A 20,546-nucleotide genomic window follows, 5' to 3' on the forward strand; every position below is an offset into this window, starting at 1 on the left:
GTTCTATTTCCTTGAACCTTCCCCCTCTATTTAAAATAAATTTGTAATTAGAATTCAAACAGTCACCTAAACCAGAATTCGTATTGTGAAACACACAGTAGGATATTCTTTAAAAGCTCTACTGACTGTACTGCAATGTCATTATAAGCAAATAAACAAGCAGACACCTGGAAAATAAAGCTATCCTAATCATCCCTACGTTACTTAGACTACTTCCAGCACCCCTGGCACCACAGCCTGCCTTCTGACCAAGACGTGCAAAAAATCTAAAGTCTGGAGCAGTCTCTATGTAAGGAGTGATGGAGTAGGGTTTGTTTTTTTTTTTTGGTTTGTTTGTTTTTCTCTGAAGTTTGGCAAAGACATAACTTGGGAGTTGAGGGGAAGAAATAATGGAGGTTTACAAAACCCTGAGTTGCACAGAGAAATTGGCTGTTCCCCATCCTTTCTCATACAAGAATATGGGTCTACCACATCAAACAAGTGTGAGTCAGGCTCTAAACAAATAAAGTGGCTGTCCACACAGTCGGGAACTGTTCTATGCAATACTTTGCCAAATGATGTTTCGGATGCAAAAGGTTCACAGAATTTAATAGGAGTCTTGGACAGATACTCTGATATAAGATATACTGAGGATTACTGAATAGATAAAAAATAACAGTCTGAGGAATTCTCTGATCAGCAAATAGTTAGAAGCTGGACTGATCATCACAGGAAATACCACACACACCTCCCACCCTTACTCTTCCCTAAACATGTGCTTATGCCCACTGCTAAAGCTAGAACCCTGGACCAGAAGGAACCTAGGACTGGACCAGTGCAACCATTCTCATGATTACTTGCTACTTATGCCCCCAGTCAGATTTTAAAGGCTGTCTGTGAAAGTTACTAATTTTTCTACAGGCACAAAACACTGTACATATACATTTAAATACTACTGGCATCTTAACATTCAGATCTTACTATAGAAAAGGCGTTCTAGAAACAATCTTACAAAGAGATGATCCCATATTCATTAAGAGGTAAGAATAATACAGTGAGTGCACAACACCTGGGCTTAAAATGTTCTCTTTCACAGCCAATTCTTACAAATATTTTTGTTTTAAAAATTTTCGATTAAGTCATAATATTAACAGTAAATTTTGACTGAAATATAAACAGACATTCCCAAGCCCTTTTCCACTGGAAAAATACCATGGAATAATGCTTGTATTTCCACTGCAAAAAGGGCTACCTGAAAGATTTGCAGTTTAAGCCCCATACATGAATGACAGAACTATAAAAAAAACTTCAAGCACTTTTTGGGGGTGGGGAGGGCAGAACGAGAAGGGTGCATTGAAGAGGAAAGCTGGAGAAGTAGTTTGTTTAAATTGTTTGTTCTGATTTAGTGTCCTGTACCTTAACAAAATCAGTTCACGATAGGACTTAATTTCCCCACCCAAAGGGAAAAATACAGTTTAACTGGCATTTTAGTTACTGTTTCCTTGAAACAACCAAAACCACATACCGTCGAAACTTTGGATATTTCAGCCCGAATATGTATGAGATCCTCTTGCAAAAGTCTCTGCTGGTAGGAAATTTTTTCTGCATGCTGTGGTTGGTCTTTGTACTGTTCCATCTGCCTGTGTAAAACCTCCAAAACTGACTCCAGCTGATCCTAACAGAGAAGCAGGCAGCAGTAAGCTTACAGCATTTACAGCAAACTTCACTAAATTACCTGTGTGAATATAAAAGCTGTTTTTCGTGCCCCCAGTATTTCCTCTAAGCTACTAGGTTAGCATTGACCTCCTATTGTGGAGACTAGGATGTAAATGAAAACCTGCAAGAGCTTTAATTAATCACGATAACCAAAATTCTCTGATATTTTCCACTATATCTGCTTCAATAGCCAAACCTGTACAAAAAAAAACCAAAGCAGTGAGATTTTTTCTATTTACAGTCTGTGCAAAACTGTAATTCACAGTTTCAGAAAATCCCCTCAAGTACTACAGAATTGTGATAGCCACAGCACAGCATTAACTGTTTATTTATATATAGCTTCTCATTCACTGCTATAGCTCATAGGCAGGGAAGCAGATAAAGGTGCACACATGCAAGGGAAGTCAAGGAAACCCTTTTGTTACTGTTCACAACTCAAATTGTGACCGAATGGGCATGGAGGAAAGGAGGAGGGTTCCAACTAAACTTGTCACAGAAAATATTCCAGCATTTCAGTCAAAAACCTCAGAAGAAGGCTCACCATACTACCAATAAACAAGCATAAGTCTCAAATCACTACAGATAAGTATCGCGTTTTTTTTTTTTTTTCTTTAAATAACGACCACACAAGTTACAGAGAGTGTTCAATATGGATCTTGCTAGCACACAGAAGCACACTGCTGTTTATGCAAACAATGTTTGCGCAGGTGGGAAGAAGTGCAAATGAAACATGACTCTGCCTCCCACCACATGCTTATTGAGGCATTAAGCAGAAGTATACAGAAATGTGTATGCACCCCAATTTTTGAAAAATGCCAGAAAAGTAAATATATGTAGTTTTAAAACATTTACTTTCAAAACCTCATTTTCTGAAAGTACATAACTCAATCCTAACATTATATAACATTGTATTTTTCCTTATATGTTTATATATACATTCAAAAAAAAACTGCAATGTAAACAGCATCCAGTAATTTGATTTTTTTGTTTGCAATTCTGTAGTTTATAAGTATTTATTTTATAAAAATATTTTTAATCTACTCACTTTATTTTCCTTAAGAGCTCTTATTTTGTCCTCCAAGTCCTGCAGAATTCTGTCCTGCTCACAGAAAATGCTCAGCTTGACCTGAAAATAAAATCATTTAAATATTACATATAATAATTAAATTAACGTAATAATATTAAATTTCTAAAAAGAAGAAGAATAGTGTCCACTAACAATAACTTACCCCAACGAGCATAATAAATACGAACAATTAACAGTACAAATAGCCGAAACAATGTAAGAGGTTCCAAAGTGGTATTTGATACTTACATCAATATCACTTTCTGCAATCTTGACAGGTTTTGTACTTCGTTCTTTTAATGTGTCACGCCCTGTCACCTAAGAGGAAAAGTTTTTAAAGATCTGAGAAATTTGTTTCAAACTAAAATGTAACTATGCTTCAGCAATGAAAAAAAAAAGTTTTGTTAAATATTCAAATTTATCAACAAATATAGACAAAATTTTGGATACAAGTCTTTTCAAAAATGCCACTATTTTTTCAGGGAGGTAATCAGAAAGGATTATTAGTTATATTAGGCTATTTAATTACTCTTAGCGTAGCTTAAAATTCTGTACAAAATAGCATAATCCCATCTGTCTATGATTACAACGGTCCTGTTCCTGAAAAAACTAACAGTTTTAACTGTTCACCTTTAATACCTTTCTTGAACCCAAAGGACCTGAATAGTTCCTTTAAATGTGTGATTGCAAGAATAACAGCATTAACTAATGACTAAAAATATACCTTTCTGGCAACTATTTCATTCTACAAAGGACAGTCTCTTCCATAGTACAAGGTGAATTTTATTAAAGATAGACTGCTAAAAGAGTGCTAGGGTGGAATTTAAATGTAATTAATCTATTTTGACATGTTTATAATATACCAAATCTCTCATTCCATAAATCACTGCTTCCATATGCCATTTCTGGTGAGATTATCATCTTCTCACATAACGCAGTTTTTACATCAGTACAGAAACTATACTATATTATACTTCCAGCAATCTTAAAAGGAAGGTATGTCTATCCCCGTAGAAAAGTTTATTACTTCCACTGTTTCTATTCGACCCTTTCGGCAAATAAATAAGGCTAAGAGAATTGTCATATAGTATAGCTCACAAATCACATAGGTCTTGTAAGCTTTAAAATCAAAAGACTAAATGTTACTCAATTAGAACACTTTTATATTTCATTAAAGCAAATACTATCTTACGAAAGAAATAGCTGGCATTCAGTATAGCGCTCATATATATTGTATTCTTTCATACAGGCAAGGATTTATGAATAAATGTTCGCCTAATTATTGTATTCAATAATATAAAATCAAAAGGTTTTTTGTTGTTGTTGTTTGTGGTGGGTTTGTTTTGTTTTTCTTTTTTTTTAGTGGGAGAGAAGGGGCAGTTTGCTATTTGCTGACTCTGGTACAGATTTCAAACGACACGGTTTACTTATCAACCTACCCAGGTTCTACAGGATCACACTACCTTTCTTTAAAGTAATTGAATTTTACTGCAAATGTAAATAAATCTTTGATACAATCTCAGTTTCTCCTTTAATATGGTGCATGAAGTTTGACAGCTACAGATAATATTTGCAAAAAAACTACATTTAAGACAGAAGATTATGCTCATTTATGTTCAACGTCTCCTCTCCTCCAACTCTGGTCTCCATTCACATACTTATCATGGGATTTCACGTGGGGAAAGTTACACATTTGCTACTTCCCCACCACCAAAATCAAAAGCATTCACTACCTCTCAAAAGAAACATTTCCATTTTCAAATATTTTCATCTTCAACAGTGTTATGCTTTATCTAAGAAAAACCCCTGTCTTTTAAAGACATTAATGAAATTATTTAAATACTAACTCCTATGTATAACAGTAAGAAATAATTGCATATAAACAGAACTTTAGCATGTCCAAATATTAATTTTGCATATTTAATTACCTGCAAATTAACAGGATGCAAAAGCCTTTTTCAAAGCAATGAAATTAACACAAAGATACAGTCTACAGATTTGGGGGTTATTTAAAATTACATAATCACAACTGTAAAGATTTTGTTAATTTTCAAGCCGTGAACATGAGGACATAATGAAGATTCAGCATGCTTTCACATTTTCAGAACTACACATCGGAGTCACTACTTGACACAATCGTTTTCAAAACATGATAAAATGAAACCAAACACTGAGGTCAGCCATAACTTTGCATACAGACTCCAAAGTGCGGAGGTGGGAAGGAACCAAAAAGAAAAAAAAAAAAAAAAGGAAAAAAGGAAGAAAATCTTACAGAAAGCTCTACTGTTTACTCCAAGACACCTGTAAAAGCCAGAATATGTAAACATCGACTGCTAAGTGAAAAAGCAATGGGATGAGCGCATTTCAGATGCAAGCAGTCTTACATGTATACTGGAAAGTAACCCCTGTGCTGAGTTCTTCAGCACTTTGTAAATCATGTTGATCAGAGGTCCGTTATTTTCTATCTGTTTCAAACAAAAGTTTAGTAATAGCTTGTTATAGATCGAAAAAACAAAACCTTAGCACACAAAACTCCATGAGCAGCAGCAATCTCATGCTCTTCTTTCACACACATCCTCGAGGTTTAGAATCTATACAATCTCCCATTACAGAAGCTGTAACTGGCTACCTATCTATCTTGTTATATTTTGGATAGGTTGTCTTGAACCCTAAGACTTCTTTCCTTTCACAAAGCACACACATAAACACACAACACAACCCAAGATTTATTCAGAGTTGTCCAGCTGCAGTTTAAGAAGTGCCAGGAATCACAGCAAGACATTTTCTGTTGTGTAATATACCGTTAACACTTGCACCATGAGCTCTGTGCTGCTAACTTGAGCAGCCCAGTCAAGACCTTAGTGACCCAAGTCACTCCAATCACACTTACCACTACTCCCATAATAAATATTACCTGTGTGGCACAACCTAGCACTAGCAACCTCTTTCAACTGCAGCAGAAACAGAACAGCTTCAGATATTAGAGCGTGACTGCAGAAGAACGAAGCAGGACCGCTGCTAAACCACTGAGAGGGCCCCAGATTTGCTTAAACTGGTTGCACGATTTATACCTAGCAGCACAAACTTTACTCTACTCCAGCAGGCCTTATTCATGAGTAGCATAAGCCCCTTGGGAATGTTTGGAAACTATTCTGAAGTGAGACCACCTGTCCCCATCCCTCCTGTGGGCTGCTTGCATTTGGTTTCATAGTCGTGAAAAGGGAAACTTCCTTCCCCGTTTCTGTTTCACCTAGAAGCTTGTAGGAAAATGTATTTTTCTACCCCTTACTATTCCTTACTGCTTTTCTAATACAGGATCACACTTTTTCACCTCCATTTTTGGGATAAAAAAAGCTGTAACACATAACTGTGGAAATCCATTTGCAGAAAAGGCATAGTTATGCTATAGCATAGAGATACAACATTTCTTTCACGCCCTATATACCTCTGTTTAATGAGTGAAAAGGAATAGAGTCATTGGTTTATTCGTTTTCCTTTTTTAAATGTCAGAAGTATCTTGCTTGCAGGAGAAAAATACTGAAATTGATTAATATCTGTAAAGTACATCTATTTCATTCATACAACTGTCACGACAACGCACTATAATACTGAACAATACCACTGTGGTATCAACATCAAAATATTTCTTAGATAATACTTTAAAGCTTTTAAATAATACTCAAAAATAGACTGATAAAGTAAGGATAAGAACAATGTTTCTCTGAAGACAAAACATCCGAGTTATGACAAATTACTAAATGCCATGTAACCAGTTACTGCAATCTGTTTTAATACTGTGGCATGAATTATGCAGTTAATTAAATGCTTAATCACTATTCCATGTTGAAGAGTTATATTTCAAAACCTCTAGGAAGAAATATCTTCAGAGATAATGGATGAAGTAAAAAAATGTTTAGCTTCAGTTCTAAAGTCTTTAATCCTATTTGAAATTGTTTAATCGGAGTGGAGCTAACTCAAAGCCCACTGAACTCAAAAGACAGACTTGAAATAAGAGGCGTTATATCTAAGCCTTCAGTGTCTTAAATGCAAGATACCATGTATATTAACTGTGAATTTGCCATATTCCACCGTTACCAAATCAATATGTAATTTTCTTTGTTTCATCGAGCACTCTATTTTCCTCAAGCTGCTAAACAAAGTCTCTCTTCAGTAATTTATATTAAGCAGCAAAACACAAATTCAAGCAAAACAGAGATACCTACTCAATTTTCACATGGTCTCTTTAATCTCTCAGCACCCTGACCTGAATTTTACATTTTTGGACCACAACTGAAAGAGGGTTATTCTTCCAAGCTTGAGGATATTTAACTGAGAAAGACATGACCACCTTGAAAAACCAGATCACTCTTACAGAACCACACTTGACACTTCGGCTGTCAAGATTTTTCATGAGGGAGTTCAAACTAACATTATCTTTTCACAGAAAGAGCAGGTTGCCCCCATACATTTTTCTTCCTGGCTACTTTTGGTAGGTGCTACGCAGGCTGCACCTGGGATACAGTTAATTTGGCACAGCCATGAACAACCATGAACAAGGCCTGAAGGGAAACATGCCCAACTGATTTTAAATCTGTATATTTGTGATTATAACAGCTTATATATGCAATCATTTTCACTACGTATACCCCATATAGTATGTGATTCATAAAACGTCTAACATATTGCTCATATTTTCCACTGATATATTTGGTTGTATATTCAGCCACTCAAACATCAAATGAAATTGAAATTCACGCAATAGTGGTCCAGGTAGCTTACTAGTGGCACATACACAATGCTCCCTTGGCATCAGGGAGAACCACAGGCATACAAACAGTAAGGATAATAAGGTGTCCCGTTTCACTCCACCTTGGTTTGCAGAAACACCATATGATTTATATATGGTGAGACATGCTGAACAGCATGGAAAGCGGTAGACTGCTTCACTAAGCAAAATGATTATGCAGTTTGTCTGTTGTTTTTTTTCCTTCAAAACCTGGTATTAGTAAATCTAGATTTGCTTTTGAATTGCCAACTATCAGGTGTACCAGATACGGAAGGAATTTAGTTTAGATGGATGTTTTGATGCTCAGTACCGTATTTTGTTATTATTAGGAAATATTACATAATATTACACAAACATATTTGTGCATGGGTAAATAGATAGATTTTGTATCTCTTAGCCATAATAACATGAAAATAAATGAAAGGTGCCAATTAATCACCACATTTTCACCAAAAAAAAAGTAAGAGATTATAAATACAGGATATTTTAAAAACAAGGAAAAAGCTCAAGTAGATTTAAAGGGAAAAGCTGAACTGAAAGAACATCTTATTTTAACTTAGAGGAGTTGACTTCATATTGGTTCTAATGCTACAGCAAAAAAGCATTTTGAATCTATTTTTTAATCTGGTTTCTCTAAACCAACAAAATACCATTCATCTGGAGTACCAATAATACAAGTTCTACCTACAAACTGAAGCACCTGTATTTTCTGAGTTTGCACATTAGTTCTAAAGCCACTAATATGAACTCACTCAACATTTTAAGCACAAAAGTGATGGCAAAAGACACAGAGTTTCTGTCCCTGGACCCAAAGTGATTTGAAAACCTGAAGGAACAAAGACGATACATAAAAGATTGCTGAGTTAAAGATGATGGAAGTAGACTCTTATAAAGTCTTACCTTCAGATCCAAATACTCCAAATCCTTTTTCAGCTGGATGTAAGTGTCATCAGCCTTGAGGTAATTACATGGAAAAAAAAAAAAAAAACACATTATATTTGAAGGTTTGAAAAATAATTCAGAATACTTGGATTGGCTATGTATACAAAAATGATGAAAGAGGAACAAAAATAACAGAGTAGAAAGTACATGAAAAGCACATTTGCTCCACCAGCATATTGCTATTTACAGCTGAAAGATGGGCAAAATATTTCCTGAGTACATTACTACCTCATGCCCACCCTCTGAAGATATGGATTTGAATCCTCCAGATCTAATGAGGCACGTAACTACCTTAAACAATAGATTTTCAAAAGTTATTTTTTCAAGACCTTTTTCTGCTGACTATCCCTTCTTCAAAAAACTTACGGGGTTGTCCTCCAACACAATATGTCCCTTCGGGAGAAGACTTTACCTAACTGAATGTCAGATATAAATAGAAGCCTCTATGTATTGAATCATTAGAATACTTCTGAGCAGATTTCATATGCATGTTAAGATATGCATCCCTTTATTTAAGGAATATAAGAAATAAGCTTCATTAATAAAATACTGAATAAGATCTCACTTATGCGATTGGAGAATCCACTTCACTTGTTAAGTGATAGCATTCAACTTGGTCCCTGTTTCTCAGTGGCTAACTCCTAGCTGCTGTCAGCTTAATGTTATGGTTACATTCATCTAGCAACATCTTCATTAGAGTCACTTAATGAAAAGCGTGCACACAAGTCATAACAGAGTTATTTCTTCTTTTTTATTTTTTTGATATAAGAGGTATTTGCAATACGTAACAAAGTAAAACTTAACTGTTGCAAATTGATTTTGAATTAGCCAAAATTCCTACATTTTTTGCTGAAATTGTTATAATTTTATATCCTCCGTTCATTAAACTTCAGAATAAAAGAAATATACAACTATACCTTATTCAAGTTTTGAACCAATCAGAATGTGTATTTAAAGAAGAAAATGTTTTTTTGCCATAAAATCAATACATCACATTTGCATTTGTTCAGAGGTGTTCACTTACAATTATGTCCAATATCCCTGTAAATCTGGCTGAGGACTTGACTAGAAAGTATGCCCATTTTTAAGGAGAAATCCCTGTTATTATAGCCCACTTTAGTGAAATTGTTCTGTAGGTGAGGTTAAGTACAGAAAATAAACTTTTCCAAATTTAAAAATAAAAAGCCTTTAAGTTTAGGCCAATACAAAGCCTCCACCAATTACAAATGTTTTATCCCTATTTTTGCAGCTCTAATACAGGCCAAAGAGCTCAACAAGTACATTTGTTTCATCTCACATTAATGTTTCAAACATCAGTGCAATCAAGAGCACTGTTTGTTTTGTTTATGACTCAAGATGCCCACAAACTTTTATGAGCTAATGTTCACCTGCAGAACTGACACAGTTACAAGCTCGTATGAATGTACAAACTGGCTGATGCATTTCAACTTGCAGGTGACACAGCATGTAGAACAAGGAGCCAATCCCATCATGAAAGCAGCACAAAGAAATGGTTTTGCCTCAGAGTGAGCATAATCTTTTAACCCACATTTCTGAAGATGCAGCATTTTCAGAAATAATATAAAGAGGAAGGACATGTAACACTTTGTAGCGTATGCACTGGCACCCTATAGCTTAAAATACTTATCTCTTAGAGCGAGTACAGCGGCAAAGAAAAACTGCAAACAACCTGGGAATTGTAGAACTCCGAAGAATGGGCAAGAAAGCACAGACTTGAGCATGCCACTGACGAAGCATTTGCAGAGTCACAAAATGTCATACAGCACAGAAGAGCCAAGCAGCAGCTGACCTGATAGGTGGAATTAGTTGGCAAGTGCTGCAGCAATTGTGCGATTGTATAATTTCGTATACTAGCCAACTTAGCCTGATGTCTCCTTAATCGAATGAGAAGCAATGTTAGCTCTTCAGGCTGCAGGTATTTAGACACATTGTAAAGAGGAAATTAGCAGTCTTCAGGGAGAGTAACTGTAATTACATTTTTCACCTCAGTGCCCAGAAAACAGTTACTTGACATGATTAAGCAATTATTTCATTAACTCCACATTTGGTCAAATAAACATAATAAAAGCTGAATCCTGTAATAACAGACAGCTCACTCCCATTCACATTGCAAGTAACAGCAGAATTCCTACAGGCTTTATTATTCCTATAGGTTGGCTAAGATCAAGTTTCAGATTCAGGTTATGTTTAAACTAATAAAAATAACTGCAATGGAATAAGCAGAACTTTAAAAATTTACGATATTATGATGACAAAAAAGGAAAAGAAATTGTTCTTTCAACTTACCGACTTGCCATGCAAACTGGGCGCGCTCACAGTATGGGTCATGTAGCCCATAGCTGGCATGGAGCGTCGATCAATGTGAGCTGAGCTCTGTAAGAAGCCACAGGCAGAATTGTAAGGATTGTCTCAGGTGAGAGGTATGCTATACTTGAGGGGAAATTCAGAAGATATGCACCTCTGCCAGAAATTTTCTATTTGAATTCAAGCCATGCTTAGATCAGGGAACATTCATGGGCCAGCCAGATCCTTGAGGATTAAGAACTTATAAAAGAACAAATGCAACCAGCTTAGAACCTGTGATGCTGGACAGAGCAGTGGATTCTGGCAGCGCATGATACTTCAGAAGCTTGTGCATAGTGCTTTTCAGCAAGTTAAAAAAAATATATTCATAAAATGTCTGTCTCGCACACAAACACACACACACACGTAATGTCTCCCAGAGAAAGGCTACTTGGCCGATGCCCTTAAATAGCAGGCTTGTACTCCAGACAGCAACAACTGTGAATGCCCTCCTTTAGCCATGGAACAGTTCTCCACCGCTAAGCTCCTGACATGAGTGACACCTTGTGGTAATGGGTCCCATTAATACCAGGTTTTATTAAATAATCATATTTGATGCGCCTCTTTCTGCTTATAATATAAAAACCTACTTCACATCCATTCTTCCATCTTTTCCTCAATGCCAAACTCTTCGGCTTTCTTCAACACAGACTAAATGTCTGATGATTTATTTTTGTTCCTCTGAATTTTACTGTATGCTGTTTTGTTCTGCCCCCCCCTCCCCCCCCCTTAAGTGTAATCGAATAGAATTAAGTAAAGCATTCCAGGGAGGGAGAAGTATCACAGATTTCTGTAGACACATGCATTTAAATATAAAATGATGCTGTGGACTTACATGAACATGAATGTTTTTCTCCAGAAACGTCTATGAAAAAGTTTTACAGACAACGAAAATTTTGTTTTCATATATTGGTAAAACCAATATGACATAAAAAAGTTTTGTTCTATGAGTAAAATTTATGCAGCTACATTACACAGGAAGGGAAGAGACTTCTGCACATTCCTTCATAAGGGATGTAATGCTGCTTCAACTTACACGTGGAGAAACCAATGCCTGGTATAACATAATCAGGAGTTAAAAAAATAATAATAATTTTCAGTGCTGCACATCACCAGACTACTTCATTCTCTGACAGAATATTATAAATCTAGAGATGCCGAAAGACATCTGACAGTTACACCGCACATACTAGGAAAAATCTCAGCTGTGCATGAAGCTGGCATGCAACCTCAGTTCATGGTCCTGAATAGCCATGCTGTATGTGCATGTGCAAGACTCTGCAAATACTTTCCCCATCTGAGCCCACGGATGAAGTTAAAGAATTGGCTGAATACAGAGGCTTTCATTTCCACTTATTACGGTGTAAAAGCTACCAAGGCAAGTTCTACATTGATTCAATCCTGAATTTCCCTAATTTCCTCAGGCAAGGAGAGCCACATGGAGTACTGAGTTAGAAAACCTCCGGATAAGAGTTTAAAACAGTGACTACAATCAACTGCTCTGCAATTCTGCAGAAGATTAAAGTTTCAGACCAAAACAATTTGACTTTGGTTAGCCCAGTGCTATCAACTCCACAAAGGGCGTAAACTATCAAGTGCATGAAACAGTACGATGCTTTTAGCCATAACTAAAAACTCAATCAGCTCCAAGACTAACTATACTAGCAAAAGGTTAAGAGAAAGTAGATATGGCAAACACTTAAGACCATGGCCATAAATATACAATCAAGGAAGAGTTCATCATGCTGTCTTTTATATTCTTGCCTATGTACTCTATAAATTAAAATTCTACAATTTGTACGTTTTATATACACACATGTAAACCTCCAGCTTTTGAACAAAAATATTCCAAATCCATGTGATGTGCCACAAATATTTTTTGCTTGGAAAGGCAAATTAATAAATCCGAAATGATCCCAAAGATATGAATTTTAGGAGAAAACTGCTCATTGTATTAACTTTTACAACTTGCATGATCTTTCATACACAAAGCAGGATGCAACGTAAATTACTAAATGAAATAATATATGATGCTACATGTAAAGTAGTTTGAAATTATTGTTATACTGCATACAAACCTTTACAGCATGACTTTGTATCTTCCTGGGTGATCCAGTGAAAGGGCTGTCTGCAGTCTGTCTCTCGTCAGATGGTTTAACTGTAAGCCTTTCTGCAGGGGTGTGTGGTCTCCTCGGGGGAAAGCTTTTCGGTGGCCCAGGTGGAGGAATATCAGATGGAGAGGGTGGAACGGATATTGATCGTGGAACATCCAATGAACTCTTTGACTTACCCCGATCCATAAAGTCCGAAGAGCCTACATACAGCGGGGCAGTGGGGCTGCCATGCTTAAATTGCTGTCTCTGCTGCCACTCATAGAGCTGCCAAACAGTTCCGTCCTTATTTGCTTTCCTTTCCTCCTGGGACATCTTCAAGTGGCTAACACGGTCTTGTGCATACTTGTAGTCACTCGGCAAATTGCGGTTTGGTGGTGGTGGTGAGCTCCCTGAAGGCTGCCTGGTATTCTTTGGCAAAGTGTGATAGTTTTCAGGAAAAGGTGGATTGGGGCCCTGACGTGTAAGAGTCTGATCAGAAGCAAGGCTGTAAAGGGATAGGGGGAAGGGTAAAAATTAAGCATATATTGATGAGTAAGAGTGGGTGATTAAAATAAAATATTCTAATAACATTAGCTACAGGAAACAACACACGGGAGTCCTTTAAAAAGAATTTACAGAAACATTAACAAAGTAATATTGATGAAACGTACCCTGCACAAAAATATTACATTGTATCCATGGTCTGATAATAGTACCATAAATAGAGGCTATTAATTTAGTGTCTGCCCTAGAATGGCCTACTAGAAATAATCTTAAGGGACAGCTGATTATCAGTACTTAGACCAAAAAGAGTGTGAAGAACACGAAGAAAGGCATCATTGTTAGATTTAAAGAGCAATCCGTAAATTAATATGCATTTTTTCTGAAAGCTCGTTCACCACCAGGTGGTGCAGTTTGCGAAGAACAAATACACGCTCATTGCAAACAAATACCTTCAAGAAAGGGAGAAATCTCACCCACTGCAGAAGGAGTATCTTACACATTTTTTGCTTTGTTTACATGAACATAAAAATTACATCACACAGGGAAAGCCATGAAACTTTGATGCAATTGCCTAGGTACAAGCAGGTTGTAATTCCTCCGTGTATGAAGTAGGGAGAAACCTCCAGCTAAGACAACAGGCTTGAATCAAGTGGCACCTCCTACCACACAAGGTTTCAGATCCTTAGAAGTAATTTGTGTTATGTAAAAACAACCACTATGACAACATACCAATATCTAGAACAGGAAAGGAACAGCATCCCGAACGACTCAAATTAGTCCCTTATGAACTGTGGACACTTGCTTTTCTCAGAAATCAGGAGTAAAATGAACAGAAGTAGATGTCCTTGAGACTCTCCCTCTCTTAAATGATGAGGTATAATGAATATAAAAAGGAAAGCAGACAGTGAAGAGTGAAAAACAACAGCCTATGCCATATGATTATTTACCACAAAAGTCATTCAGGATCTGCAATGGTAAGCAACTATACAGAAGGTATTGTAGAGAGAGCACTTAATTGTTCAAAAGAAAACAAATACGATTATTGGAAACATGATGTCCATTCATGGCAACACACAGAAGCTAACAAAGACAAGTAAAGTCTCTTCCTATCCAACTCAGGAAGACTTCTACATGGTAGGAAAATAAGTATGTTTAACACTTTATTTGCAAGAAAGGAAATTCCTCAACGCGACATTATTTAGTTGGGAAAATATTAGGCTTACTTTCATCAGACTGATTTTTTTGTTAGTGTGAATAAACTGTGCAATCACTGTGTCTATCCAGGCACTGAAATCAGCTCAAAGACAAATAATTTCTGGGCAGCTGCTGGCTGATGGTCCCAACCTTTAAATACTTAAAATTCCTTTCAAGCTGCCTTCCAAGCTCTAGATTTCTCTCAAAGGCTGAGATGAACCTTACTGAAGTAGCTACTCCCCTCTGCTGAGAGCAGAGAGGGTTTAAATGACTCCCCTGGACTGCAGTGCATCTAACAGTTAGTTGTTTAGGAGAGATGAATCTCCCAAGTGACTGACAGCTAACATTTACCAGTTAGCAAACAGTGCTGAGTGCTTTACAAAAAGAGAAAGTAAAATACTTATTTGAAAGATCTAAATACCTATAAAAAGGGTGTAATGTCTGCAAATAATTATACAAACTACCGCTGTATTTGTGTGAGGCATCTAACTGAAAGAGCTCTTTCTTGTCATAATCAACTTGCTGGCAAGCACCGCGTCTTTATACACCTGAGCCAGGAGAAAAACTGTACTCATACTGTGTTCCAAATTTTAAAGGCTTCTACATCCTAAGAGGTTCTTTATTTGTAACATTTCAGGTGGAATAACCATGGAGCAACACGAAATTGAGTGCTCCACTCATACTAACCAAAATCAAAAGGGAAAGCCTTTTGATCAAATATCGTCTCTATTTTAAATGTCTATATCCTGAAATCAATAGCACAGCTGACAACTATCATATCACTTTTCTCTACCAGTTAAGTGCACTGCAACAACCTCAGCAGGTTGTGAGAAGGTGCCATTTAAAAGACTGAGCCATTTATCCTTGGAAAGGTAGCATGCAATTCATTCCAAATGCAAAGAATGCAACAGCATTTGTCAGGGGAAGACAAGAAAAACAAGGTCACCTGAGCTAGAACAGAACATAAAGAAAGTTCTTAAGGTAAGAAGAAAATAACTAAAATACATGTTAGGTTAGATTTTGGTTACAGCACTGCAGTTAGCCCTTGAGAAGTTTCACTGCATACTTGGCAGCTGAGGGAGCTGCTTCTACCTGGAGCAAAGGCTGGCACCTGCAACAGAACTATCTTAACGCTACGCCTGATACATGTCTGAAGCTCGTTTACCAGCAAGAGTAATCAGGAAGAAAACAGCACTTCTTTAGGGATCAGTCAAGCCTGGTCACTGCCTCTATTTGTGATGTGAATAAACTCAACACAGGTTTTCTTAAACTCCAGGTATTCAGTTAGATAGTTTTCAATATTATTTTAGACTGATACTTCCATGCATGTAAAGAACTTATGTGCTACGTATTTTTTTTCATTAAAGTTATATTCTTACAGGAAGCACGGACTGATATCCAAGGAAAAAATACAAATGTAAACTGTCTCTAGTATTCTAGAATATTAAATACTGAAAAGTATTAGAGCTTCATTAACAGTAATTCCAAAGGTAAGAAAGTAGAAGGGGCTTCCAAACAGAATTAGCAAGCCTTCAATTTCTCACTGTATCCGCGGTGACAAATGTTAGCTTCAATAACCATTAAAAAAAAACAACTCCAAAATGTTTTTTTCCTCCTAAAAACCACATGTTAGTGTCTCCCATTGTTCTACGTTACAATAAGATTTTAGCAAATATGTAAGGTACTAACTCAGACAGTTACCCACATCTGAAAAACCCTCACACTCAGCAGAGAGCGCAGCTGCCTTTCCTGCCGCTTGACCCAAGGTGACACCAGACGCACATACCCATCCCTTCATTCTCTCAAACTGGTTCATAATCTGGTTGCACATTTTGAAAGTAAGGCAATTATGAGATTTTCAAATTACAAAAGCATCCCAGCATGCATTCCAGCTCCTGGTAAGATTTATGTAATTTTCAGGGACTGAAAAGGGAAAAGAGAATCCTGGAGACCATGGGAACATCCTAGGACCTCTTAATTAATTAAATGAATATCCAGAGACCTTTCAATATGCAATGCACACATTGTGACTTCAAATGCAGTCATGGTATGTATAGAAGTGAATGGATGTTGGAAAGAGGAGCAGAAGAAAAAAAAACAGCATTCTTTATTTTTTTACTTTTAGGAGAAATGATTATGTTTACATTGTCTAGTTGTTTTTGAATAAGAGGTAACTGAGGGCTCCACTTCACTTTCTCTCTCCCTTGTGTTAGCAAATTTTAAAAGGTTTTAAGCATCTACAGTGATTAAAAACATTTTTTAAAAAAGTAGCACTTTAATCTCACCTTTTCTATTTGCAATGTAGTGACAACACTAAAGGAATTTGATTAGCCAATCCCATATTGACTTTCTCATGAGATAAACACCTGAAAAATACCATTCTGTACTGGGGAAGGAGAAAGCAAGTTTTGTAATATATTGTCTCTGTAAAATATTGTTCTAATTTGCACAAAGCATATTCCAAATGCATATTCCTTTAATTTATGAACATTCTGTTTGGCAGTCTATTTAAAGACGGGCCTGTTACTAACCTTTTTGTATCTCCTTTTTGGACTTTTACCCAGTGCTCCACTTGAGCCATATTACTTTTTCTTTGAATCTGTTTATCTGGATTTGTTCTGGGAACAAACCCTCTTTTATATGAGCTGGTACCATTCTGCTCCACTAGGCCAGCACTCATACTTAATGAACTAGGAAGCGTTCCATTCTTCTCAACAGGCAGAGGCTGAGCTGCTTGAGACCGTGGTGCATTTGTTAAATCGGGAAATAATGAATCAACTTCTGTTAACGCATGCTTAGCCTTTCCCTTCTTAGTGTCCAGAGCTTCTTTTCTGAGGATATAACGCTCCTCCTCCTCTTTTTCTCTTCTTGTTTCTTCACGCTTATCATAACCAAGCATTTCAGCAGATTTTTGATAACTTTCTTTTGTATCTGTACTCTCTGACTTCACACACACTTTACAGGCATCCACATGATTGACTTGGGGAACAGCCTGCTGATCCAGTTTTTCATTTTCCCTGAAAAAAAAAAAAAGTGTTGGTAATGAACACTGCTTAATTGTCAGAAGTTGATGTGGTCTTGTTAATATTTTAGAAAAGATAGCTACAAAAGCACCTTCTCCAGGCTGTGATGAATCCAACTGAAGTATGCTAAGATAGATATGCTCACCAAAACTCGAGCTGTTATCACAGTCAGACAAAAGTTACCTTTACAGTGCTATCAAGTAAGCACAAATCATTTATATGCATCTGTAAAAATGACTGAAAATATTAAGACTGTATGAAAAGTGTTGAACTTTCATAATATTGTGTACATACAACTGTAAAAAAAAAAAAAAAAAGTCATCTTCCAATCCTCGGAAGCACTGGAAGCCAAAAACCAGAAAATGAACTGCCAAGTGCACATTTCAAAGTCAAAAAAGTATTTCATATCTTCATAGATGTCCTAAGGACTAGTTATTTCTGGCCAAGAAAACAGAACAGCATGTACACTTGAGTCAATACAATCACTGTCTAGGGAATCTCTAACTTTGTAATTTTGCTATTCCTAAAAAACAAAATGAAAAAAGTTAAACCTACATTGCTCCTAACACATGCCATACACACTAGTTTACTAATTTGCTTTATCATCTAAATATTTGAAAAATTCCATATCAGAATTCTTGATATCAAACTTATCACAGTCCTAAGAGCTTTATGTTGCTTTTGACACATAACAAACTTCATTTGCAATTTTGTTCATCTACTTATAGTCATAAGCTTCCACACAAGACTTTTCTCTAACAATTTAATAGTATCATTGATCTGTGGGTAGTGCTTCATTTTCTCTGAAACTAAGTTCAGTTTCTTTAAAGTTTTATAGGAGGTGGATTCCAAGCAAGCACCACAAAAGAGTTATTTTATCTTCAGTCTATTTAGTGTCTCAAACTGAATAGTCTACTAGGACCAAGGACACTATATCAATACATCTAACTTGCCAGGCTTCCTCGATTTTTTTTTTTCAATTACTCCTATCCTTATAAAGAAGATAAAGAAGAACAAGTAACAGATTACATATTATTTGAAGTTAAAATTAAATCCAGAAAACCCTAACACAAAATCATACAGAATGCAAAAGTCTGGAAGAGATACAGAATCTCTGCTTATATTAGATTAAATTCACCAGAAGCAAGCACTACAGCAAGACATTCTGAGAAATTGCACCATGACATTTTAATTCGCAGAGCCCCAAGGGTTAAAAGCTGGGCTACCTCACAGTACAGAGACTTCTTTCACAAAGGGTTTTAGGGAAAGAATCACATTCCCAAAGTCAAACCGTCGAGAAGGCTACATCCAGTTTAATAAAAAGGAATAACTGGAAGCACACGAAGGCACAGCTGAATTTGTTTGCTTCAAGCACTGGTTAAGAACAATGGACCAAAAGGACATCCTCCTTTTTTAACAGTGCTTTTTTCTACACCAAGGAAACGTAAAACTCCTACAAGTACTAAAGGTCACCAAAGTAAGCCAAAAATAAGCAGTTAATACATGTATAAATTAGTTGATATCTTTAACCATGCATTTGCAGTTTACCCAACGTTAACATTCTTCTCCTGCATAACAGCATTTGATCCTTGTTCTAAACATTCGTTTGAAACAACTCTTTGCTCTTTTGTCTTTTCCCTTTTATTTACTTTCCTTAAGGCTGCCATTTGGCTGTTGCAGGTGCATGAATTTGCTCACAAAATTCGTAACCCTTTAACTGAATTTCCCTAAATATACACACATATATATAAATAAATCCGTGTCATTCAATGTGGGCATATAGTTTGTATGTGAAAACAAATACTGAACGCCAGCCTTTATTAATTGTTAACTAACTGATTTGCAACAGGAAGAAACCATTGCAGAAAGTAAATTAAACAGAACTATTTCTTTAAAACTGAAATAAGTTTCATAGCACATGTTTACAAATATTGCTTTCAGAAATCATCATCATTCTGATTTTTAGCAGTATTTGTTTGTTTTTAAGCTAGGAATTGGTGTATTGAACTTGCCTCTTCAGTGAAGAGCGTGTTTGCATAAGAGCAGCTTGGTTCATAGCCCGGATCCAGCCATTCATATCCTCCTGGGTATCTGCACTGAAGTAGTATGTCCGCATCCCTGAATGCTCTGCCTGAGAGCCAATAACAGAATTCTTATTATAAATATATGCCCGCATTCCTGTATGAACAGCCTGTCACCAAAATAAAAAACAGAAATAAAAGAAATAGTAATCAGACATCACTTCCATTTTCTTCCCAGAAAGCTTATTGCAACTTTTCCTGATATCTTAAAAATAAATAAATGAATAAAATTTTCAAGATTCTTTGACTGTTTCTTGAATTCAGGGTAAAATTATTATCCTGCCACATCTGGCAGTTGTGCAGCCAACTTCAACAGCACTCTAATTGTTGCTGAAATTCTTCTACCTCTTTCTCTCATTTCTAAACTACAAATGCAGCGCTTCTGTTTTTCAGAGTAGGAATTTTCAGCTTTTCGTTTTCTCTTAGCTGATATGTTTCATTTACCATAAATACCACACAAAACAAATCAAAGTAATTCTCACTGAGACATGCGTAAGTGAGCGAATTTTCCCAGCTCGTTTCATAAAGCAATTTAGTCAGACAAAACACAGACAAAAGCCTTACAATTCAAGCAATTAAAATGCTTACTTAAGAACTGATTATAATGCATGTTAAGATCTTTCAGTTAAAGCGTGCACTTGAGCATCTATATATTAGCTGCAAAATCACAAGTCTTACTGAGAGTTAGTAATACTGATGGAATTATCGAAGTGTCTAAAACACTGACAACTACCTCCTCATACCAAAATACCCCATGAAATTCCACTGAAAACTAGAGGTATTCAAAAATCTCTCTAT

At 36.3% G+C, this 20,546-nt stretch overlaps 1 protein-coding gene across 10 annotated transcripts in view; it reads right to left on the reverse strand.

Annotated features, from left to right (window-relative positions):
- The window catches only part of PLEKHA7 (pleckstrin homology domain containing A7), a 149,742-nt gene that overhangs the window by 20,966 nt on the left and 108,230 nt on the right, over window positions 1–20,546 (reverse strand). For 7 of the 10 annotated variants that reach the window (XM_066997621.1, XM_066997618.1, XM_066997620.1 and 4 more), the window contains 9 exons: window positions 19,680–19,858; window positions 17,176–17,661; window positions 12,932–13,451; window positions 10,797–10,883; window positions 10,300–10,419; window positions 8,448–8,501; window positions 3,011–3,079; window positions 2,741–2,821; window positions 1,505–1,654 (listed from right to left, as the gene is read on the reverse strand). In XM_066997621.1, the coding sequence (XP_066853722.1) occupies window positions 1,505–1,654; window positions 2,741–2,821; window positions 3,011–3,079; window positions 8,448–8,501; window positions 10,300–10,419; window positions 10,797–10,883; window positions 12,932–13,451; window positions 17,176–17,661; window positions 19,680–19,858 (1,746 nt within the window). The remainder of the gene's footprint in view (window positions 1–1,504; window positions 1,655–2,740; window positions 2,822–3,010; window positions 3,080–8,447; window positions 8,502–10,299; window positions 10,420–10,796; window positions 10,884–12,931; window positions 13,452–17,175; window positions 17,662–19,679; window positions 19,859–20,546) is intronic. The other 3 variants (XM_066997619.1, XM_066997627.1, XM_066997622.1) reach the window with 2 other exon arrangements.

Source organism: Anser cygnoides, chromosome 5, assembly GCF_040182565.1.
Source record: "Anser cygnoides isolate HZ-2024a breed goose chromosome 5, Taihu_goose_T2T_genome, whole genome shotgun sequence".
Lineage (NCBI taxonomy): Eukaryota > Metazoa > Chordata > Aves > Anseriformes > Anatidae > Anser > Anser cygnoides.